The sequence below is a fragment of the Notamacropus eugenii genome, chromosome 1 (genome assembly GCF_028372415.1).
Source record: "Notamacropus eugenii isolate mMacEug1 chromosome 1, mMacEug1.pri_v2, whole genome shotgun sequence".
Lineage (NCBI taxonomy): Eukaryota > Metazoa > Chordata > Mammalia > Diprotodontia > Macropodidae > Notamacropus > Notamacropus eugenii.
The window spans coordinates 213,824,475-213,845,863 of record NC_092872.1 but is presented as its reverse complement, the minus strand read 5'-3'; the positions used below and the strand labels follow the sequence as shown (position 1 = coordinate 213,845,863).

At 42.3% G+C, this 21,389-nt stretch overlaps 1 protein-coding gene across 1 annotated transcript in view; it reads left to right on the top strand.

The window, feature by feature from the left end:
• Positions 1-21,389, top strand: part of SLIT1 (slit guidance ligand 1) — a 231,741-nt gene that overhangs the window by 155,077 nt on the left and 55,275 nt on the right. The window contains exons 5-12 of the mRNA XM_072626554.1: positions 7,069-7,140; positions 7,665-7,736; positions 10,853-10,924; positions 11,412-11,575; positions 15,945-16,092; positions 18,539-18,610; positions 19,542-19,613; positions 20,452-20,523. Of these exons, the coding sequence (XP_072482655.1) occupies positions 7,069-7,140; positions 7,665-7,736; positions 10,853-10,924; positions 11,412-11,575; positions 15,945-16,092; positions 18,539-18,610; positions 19,542-19,613; positions 20,452-20,523 (744 nt within the window). The remainder of the gene's footprint in view (positions 1-7,068; positions 7,141-7,664; positions 7,737-10,852; positions 10,925-11,411; positions 11,576-15,944; positions 16,093-18,538; positions 18,611-19,541; positions 19,614-20,451; positions 20,524-21,389) is intronic.

Genomic DNA, 21,389 nt, shown 5'->3' with positions numbered 1-21,389 from the left:
CCTGTTTTATTTTTGAGGGTTTTTTTCTGTTCTGTGCTCTTCTCTTGGAGTCCTCAAAGGTGGTACCACAGATTCTCTTGTCCGTTATCTTTGGTTTGGTACTTGTGGAGGCTTTGAATTAATATTGCTTGTTACCACCTAGGCTTAGTCTGCTGGAGAGTCTCTACACTTATGTAATTATAATAACAATAATAATTACAGAAATACTTTGTCAGCAAAGGGAAGGGGGAAAAATAGAACATCACAACAATAATAATATCTGACACTGATTATACTCAATCCACAAATAAATTAGCTTTGAGGTAATCATATGTAAAACCCCCAAACTTACAGGGACATTGTCTCTTCTTCTCTTTTTAATATGAGTAGTTTATCGTTTGATTTAACATTCCTGAGCCTTTGGTGATCTTCATGGCATTTTGAATATTTAATCTCTCTACTCTTTACTAACTTGGTTCTGTTGTTAAGATATCTTTTTGGTACTAGATCTTTATTTCAAAGCTAGATCTATTCATATAAATGTGTGTGTATATGTATAAAATCTTTAGGTAGTTATCTCTATGTAAAAAAAAAATATATCTTCCATCAAACTTGATGCTGCAGTACTGTAAGACTCTCACCTACTCACTTTTTAATTAAGTCATTATAACTGACGCCAGTATCATAAAGTTTGGGATCCTTGAAGTACTCAAGATCTTGGGTCAGGTATTTACAACTTTTATCTGCTTTTTGAAAAATGATCAGTTTAGCCAGATATTGTGCCACACACACGGAATCCTTGCTACTGGGGAGGCTGAGAATGATGATAAAGCAGAGAATCATGTGTGTTTGGGGGTGGCAAGTTGTCAAAGCTAGGAAACAAGATTTTGCCTCAATATAAAGAAAATAATCAGACTTGCTGAAGAAACTATTAGGCTCCTCTAGGGGGTGGGAGGTTTCATGGCACTGTGAGTTTCAGAGCAGAAGATGGATGACCACTTGTTGGGCATGTTGTAGAGAGGATTCCCACAGTCCCTTGCAACTCTGAGATTCTTTGATTCTTAATCTGCAAAGTCTGAGCAGGGAAAGGGAGAAAGGAAGGCAGGGAACCCACCCATAGCTTTGGATCAAGACTCAAGTACAAAGCTTAGATATTATGGAACCACAGATGCCGATTTCTACATTCTCCTAGTCCAAGATCTTCAGGGACTTTTACATCCCAGGACTGGCTGTTTCATTGACATTTATATGGTGGCACTTCTCAGTCATAACTACACATTTCCAGGCGTGATTTCTTTTTTTCTTCCAGTTTCAAGATTATAATCTACCATTCAACTTTGTTTTCCAATTTATAGAAGCAAATGTATCATTAGTACATCCACAGAAAGAGCAACCAGGGTAAGCCTCGCTAAGACATTGCCTACACGTTGACATATATGGGCACAAGTTTATTTTACATGTATTCTATGAGTCTCATGAACTTGGAATCTTTTGACTTGGCAGTAGCATAGCTTAGCAAATTCCACCCAATTGCTGACATTTTCACAGATCTATCTTTGAAAATAGGACCATAAGCTTACTGAATTAAAATATTCCTTGGGAGAATATCAGCTCAAAGATAAGCATGTGAATCAATGTTTTAAAAATAAGAATTAGCTCAATCATAGGGAACTTCATTGTAACAATTTCTAACATGAAACTACACATGAGAGTAAAACATAAATACAGAAATAAATAAGCAGAAAGCTCATACAAAGGGCTAGAGTTCATAAGAGGGAGAAGAAATAGACACAAGTGTATGGGAGATTGGAGAGAAAAGAAGAGGCTGTAATTTGTAGAATATTGGACAGAGCAATACAGAGAATTCCCAGGCTCTAGTAACCCGTTTGCACAGAGGTGCCTTGGATCCCTTGGAAGAGCAAAAGAATCTCTAAGATTCTTTCTTTCTCTCTAAGAGAAGGAAGGAGAGAGAGAGAGAGAGAGAGAGAGAGAGAGAGAGAGAGAGAGAGAGAGAGAGAGAGAGAGAGAGAGAGAGAGGGAGGGAGAGGATTAGAGCAGTTAGAACTCTTCTTCAAGTCAAAAAGAGAGAACAACTCAGCCAAATGAACACAACATATCTATGAAGGGTTATGAAGTGTGAGCTGCAAGGAGAAAGTATGACAAAACATTTATACCCATTTTCCTTCTGCTTTCCCATTTCTGGGGAGAGAAATCATGAGGAAGGAGAAGGGGTAGATTAGGAAAGAAGTTTGGATACAGATGTCTAAATTATTGAGTATCTAGTCCCTAATTTAACAGTAGTCCATGGTGGATGCATCCCAAAACCCACCACAAGTGTGTGTTCGTCCTTCGTTGCTGGAGAAGACCATGCCATCAGAGAAATGGTGACATGACTTGCACTTGACTTTGTTTTGAGTGAGGGAGGGCTGTGCAGGTCACCACCCTCACTTCTCCTCCAGAGTCATCTGAATCCAGTGACCAGATATTCATAAAAACTTGATAGGCAGTGTCCATGTAACAAGCTAGTGATATAACTTTAAGTTCCAACTAATGAAGAGATAGGTCCAGTAAGAATCTTTAAAAAACCCAATTTCCTTCCCATTTTAATTTGCACTCAATCCACAAAAGTTTGATTGTGATGACTTGCCAAAGTCTTCATTTTTGTGAAAGGAAGATTCAGCATCTTTTCATAGACGCTGGAATGTCCAAATTCATACAAATCTACATGACATGTAATCTGATACTAAAATCTCTGTGTCAGCCAGACATGAGATGAACCAGCAATCATTTATAATTTTCAGTTTTATGATCCCTTTTTTGGTGGATGCCAGAGTCTACGCCTAAGTCTACACTCCCAATTACCTGATCTTTCTGAAAATTTTCTTTCACTGCAATTGATAGCTTTTGCTTGTTTATTCCAGTGTCTTCTCCCCTTAGGAGTGGAGATCAGAAGGAAAAATCATTGCCTTCTTTCTTTTATTCTTTCTCCATAAATCCCTCTGGTCCTCCCTGGAGCTACCTTTGGCTTCCGTTTTGTCCCCCTTTTCCCTCATCTCCTCTCACCTGGACCACACCTGACTCTTTTGCAGAAGAGTTTGTGCCGCTATTAAGTCCTGAATGACTCAGATATTCAGCTCTCAAGAACGAGGTGTTTATACCCCCTTGGTGCTACATGGGAAAGTGAGGACATAGTAGCTGTTGTTTTTCCTCCCCCCTCCACTAATTCCCACGCAGTGAGGAATCAGCTCAAGGTATGACCTTGGGCTTGAGGCTTTATCACTATTTCAGGATGAAATCATCACAGATGGTGGAGTTGCCAAATGATCCAACCTTTCTGGAGAACAATCTGGAGCTATGTCCAAAGAGCTATAAAACTCTGCATAGCCTTTGATCCAGCAATACCCTCCTACTAGGTCTGTATCCCAAAGACATCAAGGAAAAAGGAGAAGCACCTATATGTACAAACATATTTATAGTAGTTGTCTTTGTGGTGGCAAAGAGCTGGAAATCAAAGGGATGCTCGTCACTTGGTGAACAGCTGGACGAGTTGTAGCATGTGATTGTGATGAAGTACTGTTGTGCTCTGGGAAATGACAAGGGGGGTAGAAAAACATGGTAAAACCTATATGGACTGAAACAAAGTGAAGTGAGAAGAACCAGGAGAACACTGTGCACCATAACAACAATGTTGTAATGACAGCCAGCTGTGAAAGACTTGGCTATTCTAATCAATGCAATGGTCCAAGACATGAAAATATGCTACCTGCCTCCAGAGAGAGAACCAATGAGCTCTGAATGCAAATTGAAGTACAATTTTCTCACTTTCCTTATTTTTCTTGCTTTTGGGGGAAATGCGGCTAATATAGAAATGTTTTCGATGATTTCACAACTATAATTGATATCTTACTGCCTGCCTTTTCAGTGGGTAGGGGAGGAAGTAGGAGGGAGAGAGGATTTGGAAATCAAAATTTAAAAAGAAAAGAATGTTAAAAATTTGTTATTTAACAAAAACAAAGATGAAATCATGGTTATCTGGCCTTGTAGAGGACATTTTTGTAAAGGGGGAAGGCATGAGCTCGGGGGAAGTGGTGCTTTCCTGTCACCATAAAAACTTTTCCCTGTGGAAAAGTCAGTAACTAATTAGTTGATTTCTGGGAAGCAGAAACTTAAACAGAAAAGCAGAACTCAAGACATTTAGAGACATTTAGTATGTGTTTTCCCCCTGGAAAATTAATGGAGTCAGCACAGGATCTGGGTCTTTCAATAATATGGCTACTGATCACAGCTCACCCTTTGATAATATATTAATTTCTTTGAGGATGTCATAGTTTATTACTAGTAGCCTTGCATTTACCGTCAATGGTGCTGTGGTTGCCATTGTCATAAGCAAGAAAGTAAAAATGTTGGAATGACATCCCTAATCAAACTTTATAGCATTAACTGGCCTATCCTAGCTGATAAAATAAAAGTTATCTAAGGTGGGCAGCTCATCATCCCAACTGCGCCTTTGTTGGTTAATCCTGGTTGTGTTAAGAACTGGACTTCATTTTATCCATCATTGATTTATTCTTTATTGATGACCAGTTTGACATGAATTATGCTATGTTGACTCAGTGACAAAAATCCATTTTGTATATATTTTGTATTCTATCTGTCTCCGTCTGTCTCTGTCTCTGTCTGTCTGTCTCTGTCTCTGTCTCTCTTTCTTTCCCCCAGCCCAGGAGAGAGCAACCTCCTTGAGGATACGCATTCTTCATTTTTTGGTGTGTTCCTACAACTGAGCTTAGTACATAGTAGGCACTTTTAGTGTATAATGTATATTTATCAATATCGATCTCTGTCAGTATCTATGTCAGTGTCTACGTCTTAGCTATTGCTAAGGTATTTACTCTTTTTCTTTTTTCGTACTTGATAAACTATTTCTGTAATTATTTTTACATTGACAGTATTTAAGCTTAGAGGATGTAGCTGACATTAATTTGTCATTCATCGATGTCTAGTTTGATTTGGGTTATGTTAATTCAGTGACATGTTGTACATGAACGAAATATGCGGTAAGGATCAAAGAATCATAAAATAATTAAAAACTCTGGTAAGTCAGAGACCTTAGAGGAGATCGCGTCCAACCCACAACCCAGCAAATGAATTAAGAGGACAGATCGCCTACTAAATGCTACACTCTTAACTCCAACTCCAGTAGCAGGGAGACACTAAGCAGACTTTGGTGAAGAACTATAACAGTTCACCAGTGACATATTGAATGTGGACAGTACCAATATGGTGTAACTAGTGAATATGTTTCTTGAGAAGCTTAAACATATAAACAGTAGAATTTTGCAGGCAGAAGGATCCATCCTATAGTAGCTATGGTATTTGACTTGGGGTCAGGAAGCCCTGGTTTCAAATCCCTTCTCTAACAGTAGTTCAGTGACCATGGTCAGGTCACTTCATCTCTTGGAGTCCTCTGTAAAATGAAAGTTACGATAACCGCGAAGGTTCCTTCCAGCCTTAGATCTATGATCCTATGAACTTGTTAGCTCTATGGTCTTGGGTAACTGTGATCAATTCATCTCTCTGTGACTTAGTTTCCTCATCTATCAAGGGAAGCTACGACAACCTATAAGTGCCCACCTCCCAGGATTAGCATGAACTGATATAGAATGAGTGAGCAAAACCAGGAAACCAATTTATACAATAAAAACACTGTGATGAGGCCAATCAGCTTAGAAAGACTTGGGAACTCTTATCAACACTCATTAACTAAAATTCCTTAAGAAGCATGAAACCTGCTCTCCACCTCCAGATAGAGAAATAATGGATTCAGAGTGCAGATCCTCCTCCCCCCTCCTTCTTTTTTGGACCTGGCTATTTCAGGAATTTGTTTTACATGACCATATGCCTTTTTGAACGGGCTTTGTTTTTCTTGCCTTCCCAATGAGTGTGGGAGGGGGAAGGAGAAAATTTGGAACAGAAAATAAAATAAAATTGAAGCAAAAGGAAAAGGAAGAATAAAGGAAGCTTCCTTTGGTTGCTATCCTTGATGCTTCATCATACAGAGATTTACAATACTTCCTAATTCAGTACTTAAATATAATAGGTGGTAGAGTGAGGAAGGGAGAGGCAGATGAGGTGGTTTCATGAGTGATGATCATTCTTTCAGAGGCAAGATCTAGAGAAGGGAACTGGGGATCTGGCTTGTATCACAGGAGTCACTGGGTTCCTTCTGGTGCAAATGGCCTGTTAGGGTTTTTAGAGTAACATTAATTAATGGCAAAGTAATTAAATCCCTGATTAGCTATGCCCTCCAAACCACAGGGCAGGCTTCAAGGGAATTACTTTGCAGCAGCTAAGTATAATTATTAAGCAATCAGGAGGGATGGATAATGATATCCCAGGCACAGGGTATTCTAGACCAGCTGGTGCGGGTACTACGCTGGCTGAGTTGTATATATTCTTTAAGAAAATGTGACAGAGTGGGGAGAAAGGGGATGGTAGAAGATCTTACAAAACCAATGCTCCAGCTTGATTTTGGTCAGATAAAGACATCCAACATCTTGGTAAGTTTATAATCCTTCCTTTCATCCTCTATTTGAATCTTTAACAAAGAATATGAAAAGCTGATTTCTTATCAATAGAACTGATTTTCTACTGATTGGTCATTGAAACCAATACCTTCATTTTATAGAGGCCTCCAAGAGATTGTCTCCCAAATTCGCAGCAATAAGCAAGTGGGCTGGGATTTTCTCCCTCAAACTGGAGTTCGTAGTAAGGCATTAGATGAATTCAGGCATCTTCAGCATGCATTTGGGGACCTTCTGCCTCCATGTCTCTGTGGGAGTCAGAGACGGGTTGATGATTTCTTATGAACTGAAAGACTACTAGGGGAGCAAGAGGAGTGAAGAGGAGCGGCTTTTCCCAAGAAAGCAAGGATGTGGTGATTGATCTCAGATGTTCAGTTCTCAAACTCAACCATGAATCATTAATTCTATCCTTTCTTCTTTTCCTCCTTTCTTTTTGACTGTTTTGAGAAGTATTTGAAAAAATCTCCCTTCTGACCATTTTCTCCCTTCCTTTTTCTCGTTTTCACAGGGATCTGAGTGAGAATTCCATCCAGGCCATCCCCAGGAAAGCATTCCGTGGAGCCACTGACCTAAAAAATCTGTGAGTTTCAACCTAAGTCAGTTTGAAGAGCTGGGAAATGAGAGGTCTAGGTTTTCTCCTCTTGTGTCTCTTCTCAAAGCCCTCTGCTCTGGGTTCCCAATGGCTCCCATTCAGACTTCCCTGCTGGCTCATTCTTGAAGAGAGTAATCTGGAGTCAAAGGATGCCTTTAGAAAGTGTGCCTGTGCAGCAGAACTTCCATGGTCAAAAGTTTGTTCTTTCAGAGAAAGAGCCTAATGCATTAATGAGGACCAGTGGGCTTTGGGGAGTGTGATTGAGCATCATTGAATGAAAGCCACTGGCAGGCTGAGGTGTTGAATGATAGTATCTCTTGGCCTATTTGCCTTTAATTTTGCCCCAAAGTCTTCTACATGATTCCATTATTGATTCCTTACCTTTCTAGCTCTGCCTGTGCCATTGTATCCTATGCTCCCTCCTGGTCTCCCTCCCCTTTCTGTGACTAGATTCCCTTAAAGGATTGTGTTCTGCTCTTATTTAAATCTCTCCTTCTTCCTTTGCTCTACAGACAACTGGATAAGAACCAGATAAGCTGCATTGAGGACGGGGCCTTCCGAGCTCTGAGGGGCCTAGAGGTGCTGTAAGTATCATTAGCACTTCTCAGGCAAGGATAAAGGGAAGAAGGAAGACTTTATTTGAACCTTCCCATTAATTGCCTCTGGTAGACTAGACTTATTATTTAGCCCTTGCATAACACTTTCTGTTTGAGGTCTTTGACCACTATTTTAGCACATTTGGGGTTAGTCAATTTACAGACACATTTAGTGACTTGTCTGACATTGCATAGTGAAGATTCCATTGGTAATATGACTTCCAATTTTCCTCTCTGTTGCTTAAGCCAATTAATTTAAGCAGGCTAACTCTGGAAGAGGACAAAGATGCTGTTCTTTGTCTATGACATTCTGTCTGCTCCTCCTGCTTCTTCCCTCTGCTTCATAGGATCCCTAGCTTCCTGGGTGCCATCTCCTACATGAGGCTTTCCCTGAGCCCTGCCCCCCAACTGTTAATATTCTTCCCCTCTTAAAGTTTCTTTGGGTTATTTTGTATTTTTTCATTTATTTATCTGTGTATGTTTTGTGTCCCCCGAGTGAAACGTAAAGTCTTTGGGGGCAAGGTCTCTTGATGTCATTTTGTCTTTTGATTTCCTAGAATAGTTCCTCACACATAATGGACCCTTAATATGTGTTTGTTGAATGGAATAAAATTGAAATAAAGCCTTGAAAACTCTATCCAGGAATGAATGTCCCTCTGAGAAAATAGACTTATCAGAGCCTTCCTTCTTCTTTCCCTGTTCCTCAGGTCCTCTCAATCATCACTTCATATGCAGAGATGATTTCTTGAATCATGCATCTTCTTTCATCTTCTCTGAGTGCTTTCAAGGTGTTCTCACTGAGAGAAAGTTCTCATAGGCTCTTATACAGAGTTTCTTAGAGGTCCTAGAGCAGCGTTAAGCTTTAATAGCTTTAAAGAGTGGGGCCACCCTATATCTCTACCAGCCTCCTCCCAGAGCTTACTAGTTCTCCTTTGCTCCATCTTATCTGCCCAAGCTGGTTTCTTAAGTATATAGATTTAGAGCCAGAGAGGATGTAGCCCAATCTCCTCCTTTTACAGCTGGGAGTCCCTCTGTTTGAGGATAGTTACTAGGGAATTCATCTCATCATTTCCTATCCTGTTGATCTGGATTTCATGATCTCCAGAAACTTGTTGTTTGTAAGATAAAATCATCTCATACCTACTCAGCACCCCTGTCCCTGGGGTCCCTCTTTTCCTTTGATTGGAGAAGGTGGAGGTTGGACATCAGAGAGTTTCTCCCTAATCTTCTGCCTTTTAAAGAGGAAACTTAAGGAATTCACTTTGTCATTTCCTACCGTCTTGATCTTTTGAATTTCATAATCTCCATTCTGCAAGATGAAATCAACTGAAATTCACACCTCCTCTGTAGCCCCTGCCACTAGAGTCCTTCCCTCCATCTGATTGGAGGAGATAGAAATTGGATATTGGAGACTTCCTCCCTAGTCCTCTACCATTTGAGGAGGGCACTTGGGGAATTTACCTCAGCATTTCCTACCCCAATGACCTGGATTTCACGATCTCCAGAAACTCACTATTTTCCAAGATGAAATCAACTCTGAATCTCAGAACTTCCCAGCAATCCCTACCCCTGGGGTCCCTCCCTCCCTCTGGCTGAAAGGGTAGGGTGTGGACATCTTGGAGCATCTCTCAGACCCTCTGTTTGAGAATGGCAGCCAAGGAACGCATCTCATCATTTCCCATCCTGCTGACCTCCTGGATTTTTAGATCTCCAGAAAGTCATCATTCTATGAGATGGTATCCAGCTCTGAAACTCACACATCCTTAGATTATTTTCCATCCTGATTATCTCCAAGACTTCATCATAGTCCCATGTTGGGTAACCTTCCACTCCTGTACCCACTTTTCATCTTCTTTTTATGTGTTGTCTCCCTTCTATTAGATTATGAGGTCCTTGAGGGCAGGGACTTTATTTTTCTGTCCCCAGTTACAGTATAGACACAGTGCGCAGCACCTAGTAGGCCCTTAATAAATGTTTATTGACTGTTGACACTTGAGGAAACTGAGGCCTAGAGAGGTTGAGGGATTTGCCCATGGTCCTAATGAGGTGGAATTTGAAGCCAGTTCATCCTGACGACAAGCCTGGTGCTCTATCCATTCTACTACACTGTTTCTGTGCTCCCCAGGAGGAATTCTCTAGTCTGCTGAGTCCCTAGATGGTGCCTATTCTGTATCTTTGCTCAATCCAGATGTCCTCCTTCCTTTAAGGACTGACTCAGGTCCCCCAGCCTCCTCCAAACCACCATGATCTCTTCCTTCTGTGGTCTCCCATGTTGCCATGTGCCTCTTCAGGCCCCATTGCTTTTTTTCCCCATAACAAAGAGCTCTGGACTTGGAGCCTGGAAGACTTAGTTCAAGTCTTAACTTCAGTAATAGCTGTGTGACCCTAGGCAAGTCACTTTACTTCTGAGGCTGTTTCTTTACCTGTAAAATGAAGAAAATAATACTTGCAGCATGTACACAGGGTTGTTATCAGGGTCAAGCAGAATAATAGATATAAAATGCTTTGAAAAACTCAAAATGTGGTAGAACTGTCAGTCAATGAACTCTTCTGGCATTTATTGCCCATTGGGAAGGAAATAAACGTGATTAAATGCCTAGTGGGTACCAGACACTAAATAAATATTATCAGTATTTGATCCTCACAGTAACCTTGTGAAGAGGTGCTATTAATATCCTTCTTTAGCAGCTGAGGAAACTGAGCAGACAGAGATTAAGGGACTTGGCCAGGCCCACATAGTAAATGTCTTGAGACTGGATTTGAATTCAGGTCTTCCTGACCCCAGACCTGATGCTTATCCACTGCTCCACCTAGCAGCTTCATTTGGGTTTTTCACATAGGACATGGGACCTACTCCTTGAAGGAGTGTCTGGTGTTTCTGCCACACTCCAGTCTCTATAATGCCTAACACAGTGCTGGGCATATAGCAAGCACTAGTTAATTATTGGTGGATTGATTGGATGGATGAATGGACAAGGCACTAGCTCTAAAGCTTTCCCAGTCATCAGAGCAGATGACTAGATTCCCACCTCATGATGAGTCCTCACCCATCACCATCCATTTGCTATCTGCTGAATAAATGATGTTGGTTTCCTTTTGTGCAGGACATTGAATAACAACAACATCACCACCATTCCTGTGTCCAGCTTCAACCACATGCCCAAGCTCCGGACTTTGTAAGTATGCCTTGGGAGCAACCAACCACTGCAAGTATAGTCAACTCTCAGTCATCCGATAAAGAGTAAGATAGGACGAAAAGCCAACGAAAGCTTCTTGAGGGTAGAGCTCTTGGGTCTCTTATAGTCCCCTCACCATCTAGCACAGTTCTAGGCTGTGTGTATAACTCGGTGATTAAATGGTAAAATTGGAAGTGGGAGTGGCTCATCTAAAAATACTTTATAACTGCTTTTTCCTTTGAGATATGCTAGATAATATTAGGCTGTAAATTGTCTTTCCTAGTTATACTTTGTCTCAGATCATTGAAATTACTCTGTATTTACTGAGTGGAACAACTTCTAATTAGTGGCCTGGGGATCCTAGTTTTAAAACTGGGAGAGCCCTTAAAGGTTAGCTAGTTCCCAGATGGCTTGGGAGAGGGGGAGGGTTTCGGGGAGATGGATGGGTGTGCCCCTCCAGGATCGTAACTTCCCCCTTTGCCTCTAGCCGTTTACACTCCAACCACCTTTTCTGTGATTGCCACCTGGCCTGGCTTTCTCAGTGGCTGAGGCAACGTCCTACCATTGGGCTCTTCACACAATGTTCGGGGCCTCCCTCCCTGCGAAGCCTCAATGTGGCCGAGGTCCAGAAGAGCGAGTTCAGCTGCTCAGGTGAGGAGGACCCCAGCTCTACCTGTACCCTACTTCCTCACGCTCTCCCCCACCATTCAATTCTTTTGTCACAGGATACAGAGAGAAAAAGAAGCATGGCTTTTTCTAGTTTAATCTCATCTTTCCCACTCTGTGTGTTTCTAGAAGCATCAGGTAACGACAACCGATGATATAGCTATTACTCTAAATCAATCACTGTATCTATTTCTATATCTGCTTCTATATCTACTTGTACCAAAAGTTTCAATGTAACAGGGAAACAAAAGTTTTGCAGACAAGTGTCTTTTCTTCCCTCTGCCCTGTTGGTGGGAGGTAGGTATGTCCAGATTTAACTGGACGTATCTTTCCAAAGGGAAGGATTTCAGAGGATCAGCCTTGACTTCTTGATTAGGTGGATGTGATTATCTCACCCAGCAATAACAAATATGCTTCCAATTCTGAGTCAAACTTGAAAGCAGCTGTTCTCTCATTGGACGTAAGAGTCCAAGATCTACACAGGCTAATGAATGACTATCTTTTTGTCTAGTAGCTACATGTTGATCCATGAACTTAATTTTGTACAAAGTAGAATTTGCCCAGTCCCAGAATCATTAATCACTTACCAAATAGAAACCACAGTATATGGGACTAGAAGATTAATAGGCAGTAAGGTCTCAAAGTCTGAGAAACCCTGAAAGACAGGTCCTTCACCTGTAATGTGGCTTGATTAGGGGACGCTTGTTTTGTAGGAAGGCAAAGATCTTCCCCACCCATTAATGGGCCTCAGGTGGAGCCCATTAAGGGAAGCCTGATTAGGGGAGGCTTGTTTTGTAGGAAGGACCACACCTTTTGTTATTTGTTAATGAGGCACTGGGTCAGAAGGGTCATGCCCTCCGCAGTGAAAAGTGTGTGTGTGTGTGTATGTATACACACATATGTATACACACATATGTGTGTATACTTATATACACATATGTGTGTATGTATGTGTGTGTATATGTATACATATACATATATATATATATATACATATGCTCTGAGGTAAAGTTAGGTAGCCATTAAGGAGCACCCTCGGCTTTGAAAATCCAGATGCTGGTGCTTCTCTCTCTCTGGTAACGATGTATGTATGTAATGATCAGACAGCTGGATCTGTCTGTTGATCTCTGATGTATATGTTGCTTATGGTCAGACAGTTAGAAGTTCTGTCTGTTGGTCTTTATTTCTCTGCTTGCATTTTTTCTGTTGGTATGTGATTAAACAAGATTGTTGACCCTTCAAAAGTTGCTTTCCTTTTAGAAAAGCAGATCTAAGAACCTGTGCCAGCAGGTCATCCTGGATGTGTCAGGGAGCTGCTGCTATACTCCTCTTCTCTAAAAACAAGGGAAGACAAAGATGACTCCACTTTGCAAGAAATTTTCCAATGTAGAGGGGAAGTAGAGGTTGTAGGGAAAAAACATCATGGCTGTGTGGTCCCAACAGCTAGTGAATAAGGAATGGACATTGAGGAATATAGAAACCTCTCAAGTAATTTTGTTTTTACCATGAAATGAAACTTTTTCTTTTGTATTTGAAACATGTTGGTTCTTCATTTTGACTGTTTTCTCTCTCTGGTGTTCTCTTGCTTACATGTTAATATGTGATTGTGTGCACAATGCGATTAAGTGCTAAGCATGACTCCAGACAATGTGTGCTAAATGCCTGGGGCGTGCTAACAGAGGGCAATCTCCGCTGGCCTGACACTACGCCAAAGGTGTGTAGATCATGTCACAAAACTAGCTGAGTTCCTGGTTCTCTGTCCCAGGAGACCTAGCTACTCTCTGCCAGTCATTGTATACCTCTCTTTAGCATTACCTCTGAAGGGACCTGTGGTTCTACCAGTGGCATCAAGCCAGACAATAAGGCTGAACCTAGGTATGGGTGAGATTTCTGGGCAGGGAGAATGGAGGCCTGAGGTTCTGTGTCTGTTGCCTGCTCACAATTCCCTCTGATGTCCCTCTGGTATCCAAACACAGCACAAGTTCCAACAGGGTGGGCCCCACCAAAGGCAAGCAGTCAGTCCTGAAAAGGGATGCTTAGGGTGATCACTCTGCATGAAACCTTCCAACTAGGAAGAAAGTAAGCATTGCCTTATGAAGTCTGCTGGAGTCTTTAAGATGATCTTGCTTCTTCAGTGCATTGCACAGTCACCATATCTAGCCAGCCCCACCACCCTTCACATTCCAATCTCACTCTTTTCTTGTCATCTGCTCTGTGTGTACCCTCTTTGTCACTCATCCTTCCTGCTTCCAGGTCTGAAGCATCAGTTAAATCAATGCTGCCACTGCTACCAAATCTAGTTTCCAGTCCGGAACCCTATAACACAGATAGAAAGGACTTTGGAGATCATCTGGTTAAGGGCTCTTATCAGCCTGGTAAAAGCCATAGATCCATTTCAGAATCATGTTTTTAAATAAATGAAATAAAATATATAAGATTACAAAGAAAACTGATTAGGGTATACAGGGAGAGCATGTGCTGAGAAAGACACTGCCAGTAATTTCCAATTGGCTGCTGTTCTGCAGGTTTACAGCAATTTTGAGTCAAAAGATACCTTGGATGTCTGAAATTTGGGATGGGTACATGGCTACATTGTCTGGGAGACTGCGTTGTCCTAACCATGTCACTGTGTGTTTTCCATTGGCTTCCAGCTCCTAGGAAGGTAGCAAGGGAAGCCATATGTATCTGTATTTCTCGTACCCCTGGTCACCTTGTGTGTTCTATCTAGCTATGATAGATAGGGGTAACTCCCCATTGGCTGGGGGAGAGGCAAGTTTTCCAGTATTAATTGAGTCTGTGATAACAAGGTTTTCCTAAGATGGCAAAGGCTGCAACTTTTGTATGACTCCTGTTTGCTAGTCTACCTTAGCAACCTAAGGGGTGATCGGAGAGCCCCAGTCTTAGCAAGGGAGTTAGACTGAACTCTAAGATCTCTTCTAACTGTTCTGTGATTCTATAACTTCGATAGTGGCTTTTTGTTGAGTGTTGAAGAACCTGCTTTGCCCCATAACATGGCTCACATTCACTCCCTACCCTCGACTCATGAGCAATACATGTTGACACCATGAATACTCACTTCTCATCTCACACAGGCTAAGATGTTTTTAATCAGAGCAGCTGAGATCTCGCTTTGAAAGGGCTGAGGGAATTACTGCTTCTCTGAGTGCACTGAAGACCCATAGATGCATTAGCACTGGCAAAGCAATGGGGAGAATTGGAAAGAGGCTCCAATTTGGAATCAGGATGTGCTTGAGCCTTGGCTTTGCCAGTTCTTTGGTATGTGACCTTATGTAGGTTACTTAGCTTTCTGAACAGTTAGCTCAAGGAAGAGGATCGTAGGGCTCTGGAGAGAGGCAGAGAGCTGGTCTGAGCCCCAACTCTTTTTCTTTGGACAGTTACTCTCACCTCATCTCCTCAGGCTTTTCATCTGTCAGAGTGGGAGGTATGAACATTAGAACGGTATTATGGATTTGGGGTTTTCTGGTTCAGGATCTGGAGATTAGAGGACCTGAGTTCATATTTCATGTTTGCCTCCTATTTGCCCAACAAGCGAGTTATTTGATTTCTCTGAGTGTCAGTTTCCTCATCTTTAAAATGAGTGTTAGATTAGATGACTCCCATGATCCCTTCATGCTTCTAATTTGTGATTTTCTGATCTCTGCCAGTTTACCTGTCCCTTCCAGCTTTGAGTTGCGCTAATCTCACATTGAAGAGGAGACATACTTGTATTACCCTTCTCACAGGGCTGCCATGAGAATCAAATGAAACAAAATATGTCAAGCACTTTGTGAATTGTAAACCCTAAACTAACACCGACTATTTAATTCTATTTATTATCATTTCTCCTCAGTTTAGAATTTGAGATGCATACAGATTCTGAACCACCACTAACACCTCTCCATTTCCTTCCCTATTCATAGTTACTGATGTTAATTTAGTAGGATCCCAGACAAGGATAGAAAGGGAACAAGCACCTACTCTGTGCCAGGCTCGTTAAATGCTTTTATAAGTATTTTGTCATTTGATCCCCACAACCCTGGGTGGTAGGTGCTATTATTATCCCCCTTTTACAGTTGAGGAAACTGAGGCAGGCAGAGTTTAAGTGGCTTGCTCAGGGTCATGTAGCTAGGAAGTGTCTGAGGCTGGATTTGAATTTGGCAATGATAGTTTATTCTAAATCAATGGAGTTCGTTATCATGGGTTCTGTTGCCCTTTTCTTGCCTCACATTGCATAGGAGAAGAGATGTTTTAATAGTAAATCCAATAATCCAGCACTTGTGCATGGAGCACTTCCTCCCTCTAAGGGTCCCTTAGCCTTTTGTCCCTTAGCCACTGTTTTTGCTGCTCTCTATAGGCCAAGGGGAAGCCACCCGGACCCCGGTCTGCACCCTGTCCTCAGGCTCCTGCCCACCCATGTGTGCCTGCAGCAATGGGATTGTAGACTGTCGTGGCAAAGGACTCACCGCTATCCCAGCCAACCTGCCTGAGACCATGACAGAGATGTGAGTACTAGGGGAAGGTTTTACGGGGAGGAGGGGTGGGCTGTGGCCAGGCTTGGCTCAGGTCCCTTCTTCAGATCATCTGGGCCAGCAGTCCCCTAGAATGAAGAAGCTTTTTTAGATGGAACTGCCTCCTTATTGAATTGGGGAAAACTGAAGCACTGTAGGGATCTGGGGTCCTTTCTCCAGACTAGATATTGGGGCTGAAGGAAGGGCTGGATACCTTGAGAGGTTCTAAGAAAGTATCTTGTGACTATTTTTTTGTCTAGCAGGTGTGTTCTGAGCACCTAGCAAAGAATCAGGAATGTTGAGTTCCATTTCTGCTATGTTAATAGGAAATCTGTTAATAAGAAGGGTATTGTTTACCTGTAGGAAATCAGTACATCCAGATGGAAATAAAATGGAAGCTTTGAGACATCCTTGGAAAGGTGAATTTACTAAGTTGGCATAGCGGATAAGAGGGCAGTCTAAAGTCAGGATGCCCTAGGCATAAGTCCTGGCACTGTGATCTTGGGTAAATCACTTAACCTCTCAATGTTGCAGGCAGTTCTAAAAGTCTCTATGTCACAGAACATGTGCTGATCTGCATTGGTATGGGTTTTTTTTTCTACTGAATTTCCTTGATAGTTCCTTATATTAAAAAAAAATCATAGATCTGAACACACACACACATACACATACACATATACTCAGAGAACCAAGCTTGTGGGTGCTTGTGAGGTCCAATGGGATATAAAAAGCTTTGCAAACTTTAAAAGGGTCAAATAAATGTCAGTTATTATTAGTTCCTGCTAGGATAATAGCCTTTCTCAGCAGCCTTGAGAAGATTGAGCTCATGGTAGAGGCTCAGGACACACCTGCTTCCAAATGGTTTCCAAATGGAAGTTTAGAGTGTGGTTATCCTGTGCTGCCAGTCCAAACTGGGGTAATAAATGTTAAGTCATAAAAACATTGAATTTCTGGACTGGAAAGGATCTTTGGGGGTTATTCAGTCTTACCCCTTACTTCACAGAGGAGGAAACTGAAGCCCAGAGAAGGTCACCCAACTCATTAGTGGCTGAAGCTCTATGGGAGCTTAGAACTTGGATCTGACCCCTGCTCAGGGGATCTTTCCATTACAGTACTCCGTCTCCCAAACAATGGCAACTCCCTCTAATACCATTTCCCATCCTTAACACTGTTGAATCTAGCCTATGGAGAGATCTGGTATGGTGGCCAGAGAGCTGGCATCCTTGGAGTCAGGAAGACCTGGGTTCAGTCTTGTCTCCGACATGTACTGGCTGCCATTTTAGCCTATTAGGGTTCCAGGTGATTCTCTGAGATTTGAATTTTCAGGTGTGGATCTGAATTCGTAAAGGAAGTTTCCTTGGCTGAAGAAGCCACAGACCCTGCTCCCCAAAATGAAAAGAGATTAGGCTCAATAAAGGAAAACTGTAGTTTGTGCAATTTGTTACCTCCTTTAACCCAGCAGATAGACAAGTTGATGGAGGGGAGAATGCAGAGCAAGGGGTCTTGGGAAGTAACAGAAAGACAAATGTCAGGGAGTATGCTTGGTTTGAGCCTGGATACCAGTATGGAGTTTTCATTGTACAGGGTACCCAAGCCCCACCCCAGAAAAGACCTCTCGTCAGTAGTGCCCGGGCTACTTTCCTCTTTCAGGCAGTCTCTTGGAGTCTTTTAGAACCAGTCTATTCTGTCCTTTCTAGGGGGGATTCAGGCTGACCTGCTGTAAACTCAGCCTTCAGAATTCCTATCCTTTCCTTGGGATGAAGAAGCAGCAGAGGGGAAAGGGGTTGTGGACTTGGAGTCAAGAAGACAGGGGTATAAACTCTACCTCAGATATTTAATGCCCATGTCACCCAGGGAGCCTCAGTTTCCTCAGCTGTAAAAAGAAGGCCTCTCAGGTGTCTTCTAGATGTAGGATCCTCTGATCCTAAGAAAGCAGGAGCTGCCTCCTGCCTGGGTTTCTGTATGCCCAGCATGCATTTGCTGGCAATAGAGGAGTGAACAGCTTGGGGCTGAAAGGCAATGGGCAGGAAAGGGAAAGTTATTACATTTTCTCTTCTAGAAACTTTCCAGCTCAACCAGAAATGCCTTCTGGCCTTAGCAAGGGTTTTCCTTTTGATAACATATGCAACTTTAATGAGTTGTAAGTTGAAGCAATATCAGTCCTGCTCCCCACTTCTTCCCCAGAGGGTTAGGATGGGGACTCTGGCCTTTGGGCCAACGACTCATTTGAAATCATCAGCCTCATCCTCTTGGTTGAGAACAGCTTATCGCGCTGGGTGGATTCCCCAGGTGGGTAAAGATGATGCCAGGCTGCTGGAAGATGCTTCCTTCTGGCAGGGAATTAATTGGTAGCTGATATTCTCATAGGTACTCAGCTCAAGAGTTTCCTGCAGGCTGTGGAATCAGGCCTTAGTTTTCCTATTTGTTTTTCTCTCTGCAGTCGTCTGGAGCTCAATGGCATTAAATCAATACCCCCTGGAGCCTTCTCTCCCTACAGAAAGCTGAGGAGGATGTAAGTGCGTTAAGTCAACTAGTATACTTCTGGACCTGCCTATGACTTATCCTATCACTTCTGTATTTACCTGGGGAGGTAGTAGGGGCAAACAGGAAGGGCTACAGAACCTGGAAGTGTGCACAGAGCTGGCCATCTGTCTTTATGATGACTGTTTCTCAGACACACTCACCTCTACCTTCATTGTACTGGTTTGAGGCTGAGCTTCATTGACTCTCAATGGACAGATGCTTCCCTCTGATCCTGGAAAATATCAGTTCAAGACTAAGGGCTAAAGAATACTGCAATGGAGATGGGCAAAGAATAAGAACTGCTATAGTGGGAGCCAGTGTGGTATAAAGGAAAATGGACTTGACTTGGAATCAAAAGACTTGGCTCAGGTCCCAGCTCAGACACTCACTATATGACTGAAGGGAAGTGGCTTAACCTTCTTGTGTCTGTTTCCACATCTGGAAAATGAGGGAGTTTGATAAATAACTTATAAGAGCCCTTTCAGTTCTAGCAGTCCATGAGATTTCTGGATTCTCTTCTTAGCATTATTGCTTATTATGTAATTCTTGGCAAGTCAATGCTTTAAACTTAAGGGGCACTACATGTAGTGTCAGAGGGCTGGGTTCAGATCCTATCTCTGCCAATTAACAACCTATGTGACATCCACCCTCTCTAGATGGCAATATCCTCCTCTACAGAGGAGGTGTTGGACTGGATGATCTCCAAGATAGATTCTGTCATTCTTACCTCATTTTCCTCATCAATAAAAGAGGCACAACCACACCTGCCCATTTTATATCCAATAAAATATTTATGAGAAGAAATGATAAAACAAACCTAAAGTACTTTGACTTTCTTAAAAAAGGAGTATCTAGGAAGTGGAAAATATGGTTGTGATTGACGAAGTTGATGAATTCTGTCCCTTCTGTTTGGTTTCTAGAGACCTGAGCAATAACCAGATCTCTGAAATTGCCCCTGATGCATTCCAGGGTCTTCGTTCCTTGAACTCTCTGTGAGTAATAGATGAGAGCTGAGGCTCTCAGCATCTCACCCAGCATCATTCAGGGTTCCTGAATGGGACCAGCCCCTGGTCCTCACCTAGAACTCAGGTCAGAGGTGGAGTAGGGGTTGGAGATGAAAGCAGGGCTAGATTTGCCAGGGACAGAGTAGGGAAAAATGCCTCCTGATGAGAATGAGCTCAGCAGTTTAGGAGAATTTCTGGCAGAGACTCTGAGCCCATTAACACCAAGACCCAGCCAAGGAGTACTGGTAAAAGTTTAACAGCCAGATCTCTGAGAACTGTGACTTTTGAGTTTAATTTGAATCATTAACATTTCATTCATTACTGCCTTAAGTTTGGAGATCAGTAAGCCAGCATATCAATTCCTGATTTGTAGTGTTTGCTGACTTCCGAAGTGTAAATGCTTATACCAAAGATTTACGGTTGGCTCTCCCAAGGTGGTACTGAGTTGTTACAGCTTATCTCTGGACCCAATCCAGTTCCCCATGTAGCTCACTGGAGGACTGAGTCCATTAGGAGAGTGTTGGGAGTGAGATGATGGAGGAGCATTAAGAATGCTGCTTCCAGGGTTCTAGAATAATGGGAATTTGCCTGACGTACGCTGCAGAGGTTTTTACCTTAATCCACATAGATCCTCATTGAGAGCTATCCAGGAGTTAGCTACTCACCGTCTTTAGTGAGAATAGAACTTAAGCTAAAGCGTGACACGTGACCCTTACTTCTTTTCAGAAATGCCTCTAATTCTATGTTTCCAGTATAGGACCAAGTAGAGAGAGCCAGGTGATGGGAGAGTCTCCATCTAACTTACTATTTTTCTTTTTCTTCCCAGTGTTCTATATGGAAACAAGATCACAGACCTGCCCAGGGGGGTGTTTGGAGGTCTCTACACCCTGCAACTGCTGTAAGGACCATCAACTTATTAACATTCCTTTGGACCTGTCCCAGAGGGAAGGGAGTGAGCCTATTTGGGGCTATGACAGACTTTTCAGAAAATGTTCCCAGAACTAACCTCATGCTCCTAAGCGTTTTCGATCCCAATGAGGATGGGAGGAAGAGGTTTCGTTTTTCTGTCTTGTCACAGTTAAGGGAGGCTTACAATATCATCAACCAAAAAGGATGACAAGAGGCCATAGAGTCCCACAGGCAGTTCAGTGCTCTGTTGTATGTAGAAGGAGATGGTGATAGGGTATCACTGGGAAAAGGCGTAAAACAGACTCAGAGCTAACCAATGGATGCTAGGGCAATGAAGATTGTGAAATCGGGCTTCTTTAATTAGCTCTGTCTGGGAGTAGACACATGCATATCTTATAATGTTACCTTGAAGCTTATGACTTAGGTAAATTTCAGTAACATGTAGGAATATAGTCATGGATCCTCCCCAGGGCTCAGGCAGGTCCTTGACCCAGCTACCTTACCTCAGCTGCTCAAGTTGCCTAAATAGAACTTTGGGAATGTGGGAAAGTCTCATCAAGTGCTTGAGTATAGCAATTTTCAGTGTTTTCCAATAGGTCCATTTTTTCATTCATTAAATATCTACTGTATGACAGGTTCTAGGAACCGGGGAGACAGACAAAAATGGAACTCTCCCTGTCTTAAAGGAGCATGCATCCCCTTGGGGAGAGGAGAAGGGGATGAAAGAAGGAATATGAACACAGACAAATAAATACAAAACAATTTCTGTAAGGGGGAGAACACACTAGCAACTGACAGGATCAGGATACGTTTTGGTGAATCAATATATTGTGGTCATATATCTTGCAACTGCAT